General features: G+C 51.8%; 2 protein-coding genes across 4 annotated transcripts in view; both read left to right on the top strand.

The window, feature by feature from the left end:
* Positions 1 to 563: 563 nt before the first annotated feature.
* Positions 564 to 9,980, top strand: Ssrp1 (structure specific recognition protein 1). The gene is made up of 17 exons (XM_055600551.1): positions 564 to 643; positions 1,115 to 1,287; positions 1,695 to 1,880; positions 2,874 to 2,979; positions 3,224 to 3,414; positions 3,518 to 3,748; positions 3,875 to 3,978; positions 4,064 to 4,192; positions 4,418 to 4,639; positions 5,284 to 5,356; positions 5,744 to 5,882; positions 5,981 to 6,026; positions 7,164 to 7,293; positions 8,199 to 8,369; positions 8,496 to 8,584; positions 9,096 to 9,282; positions 9,500 to 9,980. Exons 2-17 carry the CDS (start codon positions 1,234 to 1,236, stop codon positions 9,569 to 9,571), a joined length of 2,130 nt encoding a protein of 709 aa, XP_055456526.1. The 5' UTR covers positions 564 to 643; positions 1,115 to 1,233; the 3' UTR covers positions 9,572 to 9,980.
* A 926-nt stretch (positions 9,981 to 10,906) lies between these two features.
* Positions 10,907 to 14,367, top strand: part of Tnks1bp1 (tankyrase 1 binding protein 1) — a 24,559-nt gene continuing 21,098 nt past the window's right edge. Inside the window, exons 1-2 of one of the 3 annotated variants that reach the window (XM_055600977.1) lie at positions 10,907 to 10,993; positions 13,729 to 13,837. In XM_055600977.1, coding sequence (XP_055456952.1) covers positions 13,744 to 13,837 — 94 coding nt within the window. In that variant the 5' untranslated portion in view covers positions 10,907 to 10,993; positions 13,729 to 13,743. Of the gene's footprint in view, positions 10,994 to 13,371; positions 13,458 to 13,725; positions 13,838 to 14,367 lie in introns of those variants that run through there. The other 2 variants (XM_055600978.1, XM_055600979.1) reach the window with 2 other exon arrangements.

Below are 14,367 nucleotides of genomic sequence, written 5' to 3'. Positions count from 1 at the left end.
CAAGAACCCACACATTAGAGATATGGATGAGCTAGTGTTGGGGTTGGAAGGCGAACTCATTTCAGAAAGGATCTGATCCATTTGCCAGGGTACAGCTGGAAAGCGACATCCGCATTTCCTTTGCAGCTAGTCGGGGAGTCATTTCTGGCTACAGCTCTGTATTTTTCTTGTTCATCAGACTCCTGCCCAGACTATTTTACAGGATGGAAGGACGATTCCATCCTGTAAAATTTGCTGCATGGTTTCAACACACATACGAACCTGAAAGCCTGATAAAACTGCATAATTTCCCCTCGGAATCTACTCTTTGAAGAGCAGCCTGTAACTTTCTAAAGAGCGCTCCCGTTTTCTAGCCAAGAATTCAGCCGCGTGGGATTGCCCAGCACGTCCAACGCTTTGGCAGCACAGAGTGCCGACGCTCTAGGCGACAGTCTCGTTGGTCGGCCCGGATGGTGACCTTCTAGCCAGGTCTTCCTCTCTACGGTCTATGCGCAACTTCCGGTGGCGGGACGCGGGACCGCGCACGCGGGAAAAGCTTCCCCGGCACCCCCTCCCCCGTGTCCCCACCCCCTCCCCCGCGTACCCCTGCGCCCACCCCCGGCGCTGTGCGGTCCCGAGGCTGCAGCTCGAAGAGGTGGAAGAGGTGGGTGGTCGCGATCCCCGGGCCCCGGGTGTGCATGGGCCCCGCTCCCCCGCGGACGCTCAGTGTGGATCGTTCCGCGTTCAAATTCGCCGGCAGTGGGCGAATCCATTTTAAAGGAGGGGGAGAAGCGTGGGTCCAGGGGTCCTGGGGGTGGTGGGATCGCTGGGATCGGGACACTACTCTCTGAGTGGAGTTGAGGTGCGCTCTCAGAGCAGGTCCCAGGGTTCCGCCGATTGTTGCCGTGCCTGTCGGTGGAACGTCCGGAGAGGATGTCGGGTTGGGGTGTGAGCGCCACTACAGGCCTGGTTCTGCACCTAGGGTCCTGGGCCTTGGCCTCAGGAGCGCTGCAGAGCCGGTCTGTAAGATTCCCCAGGCAGTGGAGAACTTGAGACATTCCGGGCACAGCTACCCATGGGCGAGCGGAGTAAGGTGGCGTCTTTTCTTGCTTATCAATCTCCTTCCCGAATTCAGATTCCCACTCTGCTGAACATCTGCACACCTAACCAGGAATTGGGGCCCAGTTCACAGAAAAGGGTTCGTTTTCTCTGGTGCCTAGGGCTCTGTGCTCGGGCCAACACGGGCAGGTGAACATGGCAGAGACACTGGAGTTCAACGACATCTTCCAGGAGGTGAAAGGGTCCATGGTGAGAATGGCTTGGGCTTTTAATAAAGGCAGAGAGAGGGAAGAGTTTGTGTCCATTAACAAAAACTTAATTCTGACTACTACTTTGGAAACAGTGTATCTGGTGTTTTCCCGATTGAAAACAGCAGCAAAGTCTGAGAGTTACTGATCTTGAGCTTGAAGAGATTGCATGTGTAGTTGTATCCTGAATCCCGGTGTAAAACTGAGGCCCTTTCAGGGTTCTGGATGCCAGAGCCAAGCTTGCAGTCTTGATGTGCTGTTTCTTTTGTCTTTTGGCGTGGCTTCACCACTTTACCTGTTGCGTTTCCCTTGGTAATCTGGCCAGCTGGCAGCACCAAGGGGTGAGGGGTAAGATGGACCCTCTACACACTGTGTCCTGTTCTGAATTTGGGTCTTTGTTTTGGGCAGAATGATGGGAGGCTGCGATTGAGCCGGCAGGGTATCATCTTTAAGAACAGCAAGACGGGCAAAGTGGACAACATCCAGGCTGGGGAGTTGACAGAAGGCATCTGGCGCCGGGTAGCTTTGGGCCATGGACTTAAACTGCTCACAAAGAATGGGCATGTCTACAAGTACGATGGCTTCCGAGAATCGGTGAGAGAGCTGGCTGCTGTGACCCTCTCCGTTTGTAACTGCCTGTTTCGTTCGTGTTTAATCTTCTAGAGATAGTTGGTGTGCCTCTGATAATCATGCCATCTCCTGTTGGCAACTCTTGAACAAAAAACTAGTGTTCTGTACTCAGTGCCCATATCCTGTTAATCTCTTTGTGCCTGGACTTTGGAACGTTTTCTACCATCGTAATTTATATAATGTTTTCAACTTGCTCCTTCTGTCCTGGTTCAGAATCTTAGCTTGGTGCTATGTAGGCTTTTCCTTTTCTATTTTGAGCTGCTTGAGTTCCTTGGTTTTAATATCCACCTTCATCAAAAGAACACTTTACAAAGTTTAAAAACAACAAGGTGATATATACATCTGGGAATGTAAGTTTCTTTACTACTCCTAGCTGGAGGCCCAGCAATAAAAGGCAACAGAAGTATTTTTATTTATTAAAAATTGTATGTATGAAGCTTTCCTAGCATGTATACTGGTGTGCCATGTGCATGCCTGTTGCCCTCAAAGTTCACAAGAAGGCACTAAGTCACCTGGAACTGGAGTTACAGACAGTTGTGATCCACCCTGTGGGGTGCTGGGAACAAACCCAGGTCTTTGGCAAGAACAAGTACTCTTAACCACTGAGCCATCACGTCTCTGGCACTTACACAGCTTTAAGAGTAAAGGTGAAGAGAAGGAAGAAGTCTTGGAAGGAGATCCCTGAGATCTGCAAGCTGAGGCTCTTACAGGGTTCTGGATGCCAGAGCCAAGCTTGCAGTCTAGATTTGATGGTTCTTGTGGGGCTGAAGGCATCTGGGTCCCAGAGACAAAGTAAAGTTGTTTTTAAGCAGTTTTAGAGTTGATAATCTCAGGTGTGGTTTCTGAGAAGGGATATATTGATGAACTTCCCCTGAGCTAAAGAATCTCAGGACCTTTAAGTTGTGTTAAGTCCCAGAGGGTTTCACTGGGATTGCACTTTCTCCTTTTTATTTACAGGAGTTTGAGAAACTCTCTGATTTCTTCAAAACTCACTATCGCCTCGAGCTAATGGAGAAGGATCTGTGTGTGAAGGGCTGGAACTGGGGGACAGTGAAGTTTGGTGGTGAGTGAGGAAGACGGAGATATGGGGAGAAGGTGGGGTGAAGAAGGGCCTCAGATGATGTCTGTTCTACTCTTTCCTCAGATTTGTAATTCCAGCTTATGTGTTAGCGTGTATTTATCTAGCATGCAGGTTCAGCAGGCGCTGTGGCGGTCCTCCAGTCCTCGGTCCTGGACCTCAGGACTGGTGGGGTGCTTCTGTAGACATGGGGGAGGAGTGTGCAGTCTGATGAGCCCTGTCCTCACAGGACAGCTGCTGTCTTTTGACATTGGTGATCAACCAGTCTTTGAGATACCCCTAAGCAATGTGTCCCAGTGTACTACGGGCAAGAATGAGGTGACCCTGGAATTTCACCAGAATGATGATGCCGAAGTGTCTCTCATGGAGGTGCGCTTCTATGTCCCTCCCACGCAGGAAGATGGTGTGGACCCTGTGGAGGTGAGACTTCTGCTCGTTGGGCTGCTGGATATTGCTGAATGGGCTTTGGCTGGCAGGCCTGGGAGCAGAGGCCTGCTGGTTGATTACCCACATGTGTTTGCAGGCCTTTGCCCAGAATGTGCTGTCAAAGGCAGATGTGATCCAGGCTACTGGAGATGCCATCTGCATCTTCCGGGAGCTGCAGTGCTTGACTCCCCGTGGTCGCTATGATATACGGATCTACCCCACTTTCCTACACCTGCATGGCAAGACCTTTGACTACAAGATCCCCTATACTACAGTTCTCCGTCTCTTCCTGCTGCCCCACAAGGATCAGAGACAGATGTTCTTTGTGGTGAGCAAACCCCTGGTTTTTGGGGTGCCTGGTTTTTGCCTCTCTTTAACAAGGTTACTGATGCCTAGAGTTCTGTATTGCTTAATCACGTGGAGCTCAACAGCCTTGTCTACTTGTTTTTATCAGATCAGCCTGGATCCTCCTATTAAGCAGGGCCAAACCCGTTACCACTTCCTGATCCTCCTCTTCTCCAAGGATGAGGACATCTCCTTGACACTCAACATGAACGAGTGAGTGGCCCGTTGTGCTTGTTTCCTGCCACTATGCATGCAGGAGGCAGGCCTGCCTTTGGACTCCATCTTGCCCTGTTTGTAGGGAGGAAGTGGAGAAGCGCTTTGAGGGTCGGCTCACCAAGAACATGTCAGGATCCCTCTATGAGATGGTCAGCCGGGTCATGAAAGCACTTGTAAACCGGAAAATCACAGTCCCCGGCAACTTCCAAGGGTAAGGATGTGGCCGAGGTCCTGCTCTGCTGAGGAAGGGGGTGGGGTGGGAAGTGTCCTGTCATCTTAGTAGAAGAACCTTTTCTGTGACAGGCATGCTCTAGCATGAGCCCCGGTGCCCTTGTTGTGATGCCCAGCACCTTAGAGGGAGTGACTTCTGGGAGCCTGCTGTACCCTTGGGCTCTGCTATGGTCTCTGCTGATCAGGCTCCCTGTGTCCTCCTCAGGCACTCAGGGGCCCAGTGTATCACCTGCTCCTATAAGGCCAGCTCAGGACTCCTCTACCCGCTGGAGCGGGGCTTCATCTACGTGCACAAGCCCCCTGTGCACATACGCTTCGATGAGATCTCTTTTGTCAACTTTGCCCGCGGCACCACCACCACTCGCTCCTTCGACTTTGAAATTGAGACCAAGCAGGGCACTCAGTACACCTTCAGCAGCATAGAGAGGTAAGAGCCTCCTCCTGTCCCCTCCTGGCTCTCCTGACCCTGCCCCCACAGCTGCTGGGAAGCTTGGCCTGGCCTGGGTCCTCTCTGGGTCTATAATTTATAATTTGACTTTTCTAGCTAAGTTGAATTTTTCTTTCAATTTATCCGAGATCTGGTCCTTCAAGTACTCAGACCCTGGGAATATATCCATTTTTTATATTACGAAAACTGTGTGTTGGTTCTAGCCCATTATTCTGTGCTCCCCCAGGGTGGAAATATTATCTCTTTCTTTCCCAGAATGAGCCCTGTGCCCAGGAACATAGCAGCTAATGCTTATTGAGTACTTAGCTGTGGGATAAACACTTAACCAATATCTTTGTGTTTAACCCTCATCACAGTCCTGTGAAGAGTAGAGTGTAGACCAGTAAAAACATGAACACCTCCCCTTCCACAGTGCCCTGCCTTGTGCCTATTTGGTGGCTAGCTGTACTCTGCCTGCCTTTTCTGTTCCAGAACTCTTCAGGGCTGTATCCGTATCCAGCCTACCGATGTCCTATGTAGCGTAGTCATGAGCTCCAGCCCCACCCGGCTTGTTGGTATCAGAACATCATTTAGCTGCCTGAGTTGGTTGTAACCATCAGTTATGCTGTTGTCTCCCCTCACAGGGAGGAATATGGAAAGCTGTTCGATTTTGTCAATGCGAAAAAGCTCAACATCAAAAACAGAGGACTGAAAGAGGTATCTGTGGGAAGGATGTGCCTCTCTCCTGTTCTTTCTGTAGAGGAGAAAGGAGCAGAGACTTGGTGGCTTCTTTTTCACTCTTTCTTCTCTTCTTACCCTTATAGAAAAAAGAGGTGCGTGTGGCTCCTTCCCCTTCCTGAGCAGGTTCTCTCTGCATGGCCTTAGATCAGTCTATGCAGGCTCTTAGGAGCCCTTGTGGGGCCAGGAAAGGGAGGGTTTGGATTAACTCAGTGCAGTAGGTCCTGCATGTTGGCTGCGTGGACATTCCCGCTCAGGGTCTCCTGGGAGCTGCTGCCTTGATTTCACAGGTGTGGGGAAATGCTTTTGAGTGCTCAGGAGTTCTGGCATGAACATGATGACTGACACGCATCTTTGCCTGGCTAGGGTATGAACCCAAGCTATGACGATTATGCCGACTCTGATGAAGACCAGCATGATGCCTATTTGGAGAGGATGAAGGAGGAGGGCAAGATCCGGGAGGAGAATGCCAATGACAGCAGTGACGAATCAGGAGAAGAAACTGGTGGGCTAGCCTCTGTGCTGGGGCCTGGGCTGCTTGTCTGGGTAAGGGGTGGGACTTCCACTGCAGTGGAAGCTGATGCCATCTGTGTTCTTTCTCAGATGAGTCCTTCAATCCTGTTGAAGAGGAAGAAGACGTGGCAGAGGAGTGAGTTTTTATTGGACTTCGCAGGGAGAAGATTATGGCCTATAGCTTTATTTTTCATGTCCCAATATAGTTTTGTGAAAGTGTCAGGAATTTAGTGTAGCGTGCTTTGAACCAGCGGAATGGAAAGAGTAGGAGGAGGCCTCATGCTTATGCATGCTGGGAGTCTGCACTCGCAGATGACCGTGGTTCCCTGGTGCTGCTGACCATCATCAAGACTTGTGACTCTCCCTGTTAGAGACTCACTGGCTCCACGTGGTCGGCCTCTGCTTTTAAGTTCATGTGTCTGGAGAGGGCGGGGATGGCGGTGACTACAGGCCCTGCTGGATCTGGGCTCAGCAGGTGGGGGAAACTGCTTTGCTTCTGCGTTCATTCTTAGCGTAGTCCATGCCCCTCAGAAGGTCTAGGCAGGCTTAGTGGATAGTTTAACATAGAGAAGCACCTTGGTGAACACCAGAGTGGACAACGTGGTCTCTGGTAAGCTGCCCCTTCCTGAAGCATCCTCAGACCCTGAAGTTGGCAGGAGGCTCGTCCCTGCAGAAAAGTGGGACTGTTGATCCAGAAAGATTGGGCATCAGAATCAAAACTATAATTGTGAATTCCTCAGAAGTTCACAAATTTTGCTCACAGAGGTTAACGCACAGATGCTTATGAAGTGCCTTGAGACCCTTTCAGCAGAGGGCCGGTGTCAGCAGCTGTGTGGAGAGGAGATATGGTCTGCTCTATTGGACAGAATAGTTAGGCACAGGGACTGGCTTCCTCACATTAGGGCTGTCTGTCAGGAAAGGTTGTAGTGTAAACGAAGGTGATTTGACCAGATGGAGCGATGGCTTAGATTTGGTGTGCTGCAGGCTAGCAAGAGACAGTGTTGTGTACTGGAGGGCGGAAGTGGAGGAGAACCCGGATTGGAACAGAAGAGCCCACTGAAACATTTGTTCTTCATTGATTGAGTCAACAAATAACTTGTGGCTGCTCTCTGAGAAGGGATGTTGAAGCCATCTTAGTGAAGGGCCGGACCTCAGTGGAGGAGGCTGTCCTTGGGACTCCCTTTCTTGGCCCTTTGTGGGCAGCTGTGAAGATTCCTGTTCCTTCTACCTCTATCCTGCCTTCCTTTCTTGAGTCTCAGCCTCGCTCCGGCAGGTTTGACACCAACGCTTCTGCCAGCTCCTCTAGTAATGAGGGTGACAGTGACCGGGAAGAGAAGAAGCGGAAACAGCTCAAAAGGGCCAAGATGGCCAAGGATCGCAAAAGCCGCAAGAAATCTTCAGAGGTACAGAGTCTTCTCGATTGGAGAGTGTGAGCGTGTGTGTCTCCGTTTTCTGTTCCTTTCTCCTGTTTGCTACAGTAGACAGTATTGATTGTGCTGCTTTTTGTAGGCTGGTTATCACTTTGGTAGGCATTTTCTAATTTTTTTTGTTTTGCATTTAGTTTGTCTGATTTTAATATTTTGACAACTTTATACATATATTTAGTGTACTGTGATTTTATTCATACCCTCTTTGTCTTTGTCCCTTTCCTCTTACTTTGTTTTGTACCCTCTGAGTTTAGTAGGATTGCTTGTATAGCATGGCTAAGAGGGTTATTTGCTGGAGCAGAAGAACTTATCAGTGGCTGCACCACTGAAGAAAATGGCTCATCTCCTAGCAACCATTAACTGCATGTAGCTCCTCTGGAGGGGTGAGCCCTCATGTGTGCCTGTCCCATCTGTGATGCAGTGTCAGGGCCCGATCTTGTACAGGCCTTGGGCAAGTGTCCTAGCTGTGTTCACAGTCCCAGCAGCCGTGACGTGTCTGGTGCCACTGTTTCACCGCACACCTCCCTTTCCTCGGGCTCTTTCATTCTTCCTGCTCCCTTCTTCAGCCGCTTTTCCTTGGCCGTGGTGACATAGATATCCCGACAGCTGAGGACTGAGCCCTCACTTGTCGATTATCCTCGACAAGTGGGCAGGGTTAGGGATGTAAGTCTCTAAATGTGAATTAGGAGACATCCTGCCTCTGCTCCAGATCTTCTTGAGGAGGGAAAGTTGCGGCTCCTGCCCTGAGGGCTGTTACTGTATAGCCCAACACTATTTAGCAACTCCTGCATCTCTTCCCATCCTAGGTAATTTCTTTGGGGAAACTTGGGATAGTTATGGGATGTGGATTTCTGGTGGCATTTGGGTTCTTTCTCTTGTAGGTGAAGAAGGGTAAAGATCCGAATGCCCCAAAGAGGCCTATGTCTGCATATATGTTGTGGCTTAATGCCAGCCGAGAGAAGATCAAGTCAGACCACCCTGGCATCAGCATCACAGATCTTTCCAAGAAGGCAGGCGAAATCTGGAAGGGCATGTCCAAAGAGAAGAAAGAGGCAAGTAGCAGTGGGAAGGAGGGTGGTGAGAAGGGCTTTGTAGGGTGCAGGGTGTGCTGCTCCTAGAACAGCTGAAGCTGTAGATCTGCTTGCCTCAGCCTAAAGGACTATTCGTGTTTGTGACAGGAGTGGGACCGCAAGGCTGAGGATGCTAGGAGGGAATATGAAAAAGCCATGAAAGAGTATGAAGGAGGAAGAGGTGAATCTTCTAAAAGGTGAGCGTTGGGAACAGAATGGCCAATGACTGCTTTTGTAACAGTTTTTTTTCCAGGTCAGAATTGGGAATTGTACATGTTTTTGACAGCAGTTTGAGTAGTGCTTCGTAAACCCCAAATGACATGCCATGTATGGGCAATGTTTGGGGTATTCAGGTTGGGGGATAAATTTGTCCCATTTTCCTACATCACTTTTATTTGAAGTAATGGGAGAGTTTAGAAAAAGTATTTGTGAAACCTAATAGTTCACATTAGCTTTTAAATAAAACAGAAATGTCAGGTTAATTTTGCATCTGAGTTGCCTCAGGCTATGACCCTGGTTCTCTTGGGGTACTTTTGCATGATCCTCTCCTTTGGTGCACTTTGGGCTGACAGCTGATGTTTCATTTGCCACATTGAGAATAGTGTGGCCAGTACTGGGAAAATCCTCAGTAAAGCCAGAAGAAATGTGGCCTGTGTAATGATATGGGGAACCTAATGGCCTGGCTCCTTTTCCATGTTCCTAATCTAGGGACAAGTCCAAGAAGAAAAAGAAGGTCAAAGCAAAGATGGAAAAAAAATCCACTGCCTCCAGGGGCTCATCGTCCAAATCTTCATCAAGGCAGCTAAGCGAGAGCTTTAAGAGCAAAGAGTTCGTGTCCAGTGATGAGAGTTCTTCTGGAGAGAACAAGAGCAAAAAGAAGAGGAGGCGGAGTGAGGTACGGCAGTAGTGTAGGAGTTGAGGGCCATGTGTGTTAGGAGTGGGTAAGGCCCAGTATGGTTATTAATCTATAGTAATGAGTTAGAGTGGACAGGTGACTTCTGAGGTTTTGATGAGTGCAGGAGTTAAAGGAGGAAGTAGGCATTAGGAAGCCTTCACCAAAGTGCTGGGAAGGTAGCTGGGACAGCTTTACCTATGAGAACTTTGGTTTTCAGGACTCTGAAGAAGAGGAACTAGCCAGTACTCCTCCCAGCTCCGAGGACTCTGCCTCAGGCTCTGATGAGTAGAGGAGGAAGATTCGTGCCCATGCCCTGCCGCATCTCTAGGCTCCCTGCTCCTCTGGTAGCAGCCTCTCACACAGTCCTTGGATTCTGTGCATCTGAGTAACTGCTCCTGGTGGCTCCCATTCTGAGGCATGGAGGAGGCTCGCATCTCTGCTGCTTTGCCAGGATGGCTCCTTGTAGTCTGGAGAGAGACTGGGTAGGAGTGTTCTTACCCGCGCACAGTGCGCTGGCAGATCCAAGTCCTTGTCCTTTCCTGACTGTAGGGCTAAAGCTGCTTCCTGACCTGTTCAAGTGGCTGCAGCAGGGGTCTTGTGAAGTCAGGCCTGCAGCTCCTCATAGGGGCCTATTTCTACTTTTATTTTGTATTTCTGGTCTGTGAAATCACTTTAATAAAGGGAACTGACTTTGGAAACAGTGTCCTTATGTCTCCTTTTCCACTTTGCATGTGGTGTTTACCTTTCCTGACTGGGCAGGGCCTTCTGCCCAGCTGGGAAGCAAGTCTCCAAGTACATCCTGTCCTTCCCAACTGCACAAGCCTTGGTTTTCATCCGTGTCTGTACAACTTTCCATCTGAGAGTGAAGAAATGAGTGCTGATCTGATTGATTAGAAAGCCTCTCATAGTTCCACTCCATTAGCGGGGTTGGGGCTGGGGTATTTAAGAACTCCTTTCTTAAATACCTTAGGAGTTGGGTCTTACAAGGCTTGAGATAACAGAATGAGGACCGACTTTCTTGTGTAGGGAGCAGAAACCTGAGTCAGGATTGCGGAGGGTGAGTTGTGTGTGTGTGAAGTGTGAGAAGATTCTGAGAAGGGCAAACTACAAAATTTTGTATTTTGGAACTGTATCTAAAAGACCTCAAAGGAGACATAACACGAGGGGAAAAAGCTACCCCACTTTTCACAGTGGCTCGAAATCTGAATTTATCCACGAGGGGTGGCCACGTCGCTTGTGCTCTCAGGAGGACTCAGGTGTAACAGGAAGCCTTTTCAGTCCGCCAACGGTTCCCTTCGTGCTGCCCGCGCTCTATGGTGCTGTAATCAGTGTAGGCATAGGGAAAGCTGTCCAGGGCGGTTTCCTCTCTAGGCAGTCATCTCGGTGGCACTGGGGTAAAATTGCGTCAGTTTCGCCTCAGTCTGAATCGGGACTGGCCCCTCATTTACAAGGTCATGAATAATTATGTAGGATCTGTGCTTGTTTGCATACGGTGAGCCGGACCCTGCTTCAGCTTCGTCTTCCCATTCCCGGTTTCCTACATGAATATTCATGACCGTATGGAGGCGTGGCCATGGGCGGGGCTAGGGAGGGGCCCCGGGGCTTGCACTGGCTCGGTCCCGCGGTGGCGGTGACCGTGGCGGCGGCGGCGGCAGCAGCGGTCACTGGTGTCGTGGTGCCTAGCTGAACGGAGCCCGACCCGGGGGAGCGCGTGAGTGCGCGGCGGCCGGAGGGGCGGGGTCTGGGGATGAGGGCAGGGAAGGCACGGAAAGAACCCGGCGCCTAGCAGCTGGGACCTCAGGTTGGGGCGGCGGCAGGCGGGGGGGTCATCAGGAAAGTTTGCGAGGGCCTGGGGCGCTGGGGTGCTCGGGCGCTGCGGAGCTGGCGCGTGTGTGCGGGGGTGGAGGGCGCCGGTGCCCGGAGCCAGAAGAAAGGGGGAGAGGCGAGCGTGGGGCGGGGCCGGAGGCGGGCGGAGCTGCTCCAGGGACCCCCTCCTGCCTCTGCCCTCCCTGGCCCCCTTCCCTGGGTCCCACGGCACGCCCCCAACCACCCCAAGCCGCCCCCACCGCGTCCGCGTCGCCAATCCTCGGTCTGGTCTGTTCTTTCGCGGGCTGCTTGGCATCTCGCGCAGTCCTGGCTGCTGCCGCCCCCTCCTCCTCCACCCTCGCTTGCTCCTCCTCTTCGCTGCCCGCTCGGTGTCCGTAAGCTCCCCACGGAGGCCCTCCAAACAGCCCCTTGCCCCGGGCTGTTCCGTGCTCCTATTGCCCCTCTTCCCTCCGCCCCCAACATTTACCTCTCCTGGCTGCACTAGCCGCACATCCAGCGGAGACCTTCGGGGACGACCCTACCTGCCCTCAGACCCCTCTGGGCGCCTGCCCAGGGCTGGGGCTACCGAGATCCTTCCCACCCTTTGGGGCAGCCTCGACTCCCAGGGCTGCCTGGCTTCCCTAGACCGCCGAGGGTGGGAGTTCTTGAGGCACTGCCATTCTGCAGCTTTATGGCCATGGCCTTGCTTACCTGGGGCTCCTGGCTGGGGCCTGTCTACTGTAGCCACCTCCCCTGTTGGGGACTGGGAGCCTGTTTTCGTCTCTGCAGCCCCTTATAACCACAGAGATGTCCGTCAAGCCCCCAGGTGAGAGGCTTGTCTGTTCTGGACTAGTTTTTCTCCATTGTGAACCACCCACACCAGAGCCCTTGTAATAACGCTCAAGGACAAGGAAACAATCTTGTGTATTTTAATTTTATTTTTTCTGTCATCCTTCCACCCTCACGCGTTATTCTCCCACGCACGAGGGACACAGCCCGAGGTAGTTGGCTGATCAGCTGACTGGCGTTGACGGAGTTACCGTCCATGTCCTCTTCAAAATAAGCTGGGACAGGGTCAAGGGGATGGGGATAGCTTTTGCAAAGACTGGGCACCACAGGGTTTTAGAACTGAGAACTGTCTCCGACCAGCTGGAGTGGGAGGGGAACTTTGAGGTTACAACCCCGCGAGGGTTGGAGAGGGCTGGGTTGCCCTCCAGGGCTGTGTGCATTCCATGCGTTTGGCATCTTCTCCCTTGCGTTTGACCTGGAGGGGCAGTGCTCTCTAGTCACCAGGCTGCAGAGCCTGAGGGGGTCTCGTGGGTGGGAAGGTGCTTCAGCAGTCAGGGTGGGAACTGAGGGGGTGGAGGGCCTGAAGAACCCGTGGCTTGAGGTGGGGGACGTGAAGAAGAAGAAGTCCAGGAATGCAGCCCAAGATAGGGGGAGAGGTATAGGTGGTTCCAAGGATGTTAGGTAGCTCGTTGGTGACGCCGGAATAGTCCCATTATAATGGCCAACTGTTACTTACCACTTCCGTGCTTGGTGTCTTGCATGCATTGTCTGGCTTGGAACTCAAGTCTTAATACCCTGTTTTTCAAATAGGGCAACAGCTTTAGAGAAGTTGCACAGCTCCGAAGTGGTAGACCCAGTTAGCTGCTAAATTTTACAGCACCAGGTCCAGAAGCCCCCGTCACAGGCTGCTACCGTGAGGCTATCATCTGCTTTAATTTCTCCTGGCCCCTCAGAACTCCTTCAGGCGGTGTCCAGGCTGGCAATGCACACACATTCCCATGTCACAGGCTATGCAGCTTCCTCCCTGATTGCCCTGGAAGGGGGGACCCCGGGGAGTTCTCCCCCAAGTTATACCCCTAACCCCATATAACCCAGCCCAGTCCGTTCTCCCTGCCCATCCTGGGCCGGCTCCTCCTCCCCCTTGGCTAGGCCCTGGAAATCCAGTGGGAGGCCATTGCTATGGTAACAGGACTAGGCCATGGCTTTACCTCATCAAATTCCAAGCTGAAGCCAAAACGATTGAGAAATTAAAGGAAAAAATGTATTCCAGATGTTTACTTTTTATTTCTTATTTCCTTGTGTTTGGATGAGACAGCGTCGAGGGAGGGAGGAGGGGGGAAGGGATGTGGAAGGAGAATGGGGAGAGGGGGGTAGGGAGCCACTCCCAGCCATAGAGGGAGGGAGGAGAATGGGAAGAGGGGGGCCGGCTGTGGGGCGGAGCCCCAGGTTGGGGAGGAGCGGGTTTTTCCCGTCTCCCATGAGGTGATTCCCGAGACTTGAGACTTTCCGGCCTTCTTGCCCTGCTCAGAGTGGATACCTCTGGTGGGCCTGCCTGACCCAAGAGGAGTGCCTCCGGAACTGTAAGCAGGGTACCACAGGAAGGAGCTTGAGGTGGTTTGGGGGGAGCTGGCTCCCTGATGCTCCAGATCCTTGAGCCAAGAGTTGAGGATGTGGCGGTGGGGACCTCTCCGACCTCCTCCTGCAGTTCTCTCTTCCTGTCCCACACAGCCTGGGTGGGAAATAGGCTTCCCTGGCTAAGCTTGCTGCCTCGCCCAGCTCTTCCTTCCCTGCCTCCTTCTTTCCTGGGTCTTCAGCCACCCCTGTTGACAGTACTCCCCATTTCTCAAGCAGGGTCTGCCGCATGTGATGAAAGTGTTCACTCTCCGGGAAAGCACAGCCATGGCTTCCCCACTGCCCCAGGAGGTGGAGGAGGAGCTGGCGCCTGTTGGCTCTGAGCCAGGTACCAATGGGTGATGGGTGTAGGGTGGGGCCGGTGCCCAGGGAAGAGGGTGGGGAGGGTAGAGGCTGCACCTCTATTCTGTCCTGGCAGGTAGTTGAATGACAGTTGTGTTGAGGTGAGAGGGAGCCAGTATGAAATGCGTGCTGAAGGGCCTTGGCACCTGGTAAGAGTGACATATAGCTCTAGCAGGTATGGAAGCAGAATCTTTGAGACAGGTCCAGTGAGTCTTTGAAAAGGAGACACTGAGGCACAGAAGGAGAAATGGAATGCATTTCCTTCTCCCTGTCTAGACTTTTTAAGTGCTCAGCTGAATGAGTGGGTGATACAAGATTCTATTATAGAAGGGTTGTGGCCGTGAGTAATTTCCAAGGTCTTTTTTTTTTTTTTTTTTTTTTTTTGGCATTAGAATGCCTTATACAGAAGGTAGATTTCTGGCCTTGGTTCTTCCTTTCGTCCTTTCCTTCTTTCCTTCTTTCCTTCTTTCCTTCCTTCCTTCCTTCCTTCCTTCCTTCCTTCCTTCCTTCCTTCCT

This window comes from Psammomys obesus, unplaced genomic scaffold (genome assembly GCF_907164565.1).
Source record: "Psammomys obesus unplaced genomic scaffold, mPsaObe1.curated_primary_1811, whole genome shotgun sequence".
NCBI lineage: Eukaryota > Metazoa > Chordata > Mammalia > Rodentia > Muridae > Psammomys > Psammomys obesus.
The sequence above is the reverse complement of the archived record's forward strand: the minus strand, read 5'-3'. Positions and strand labels throughout refer to the sequence as shown.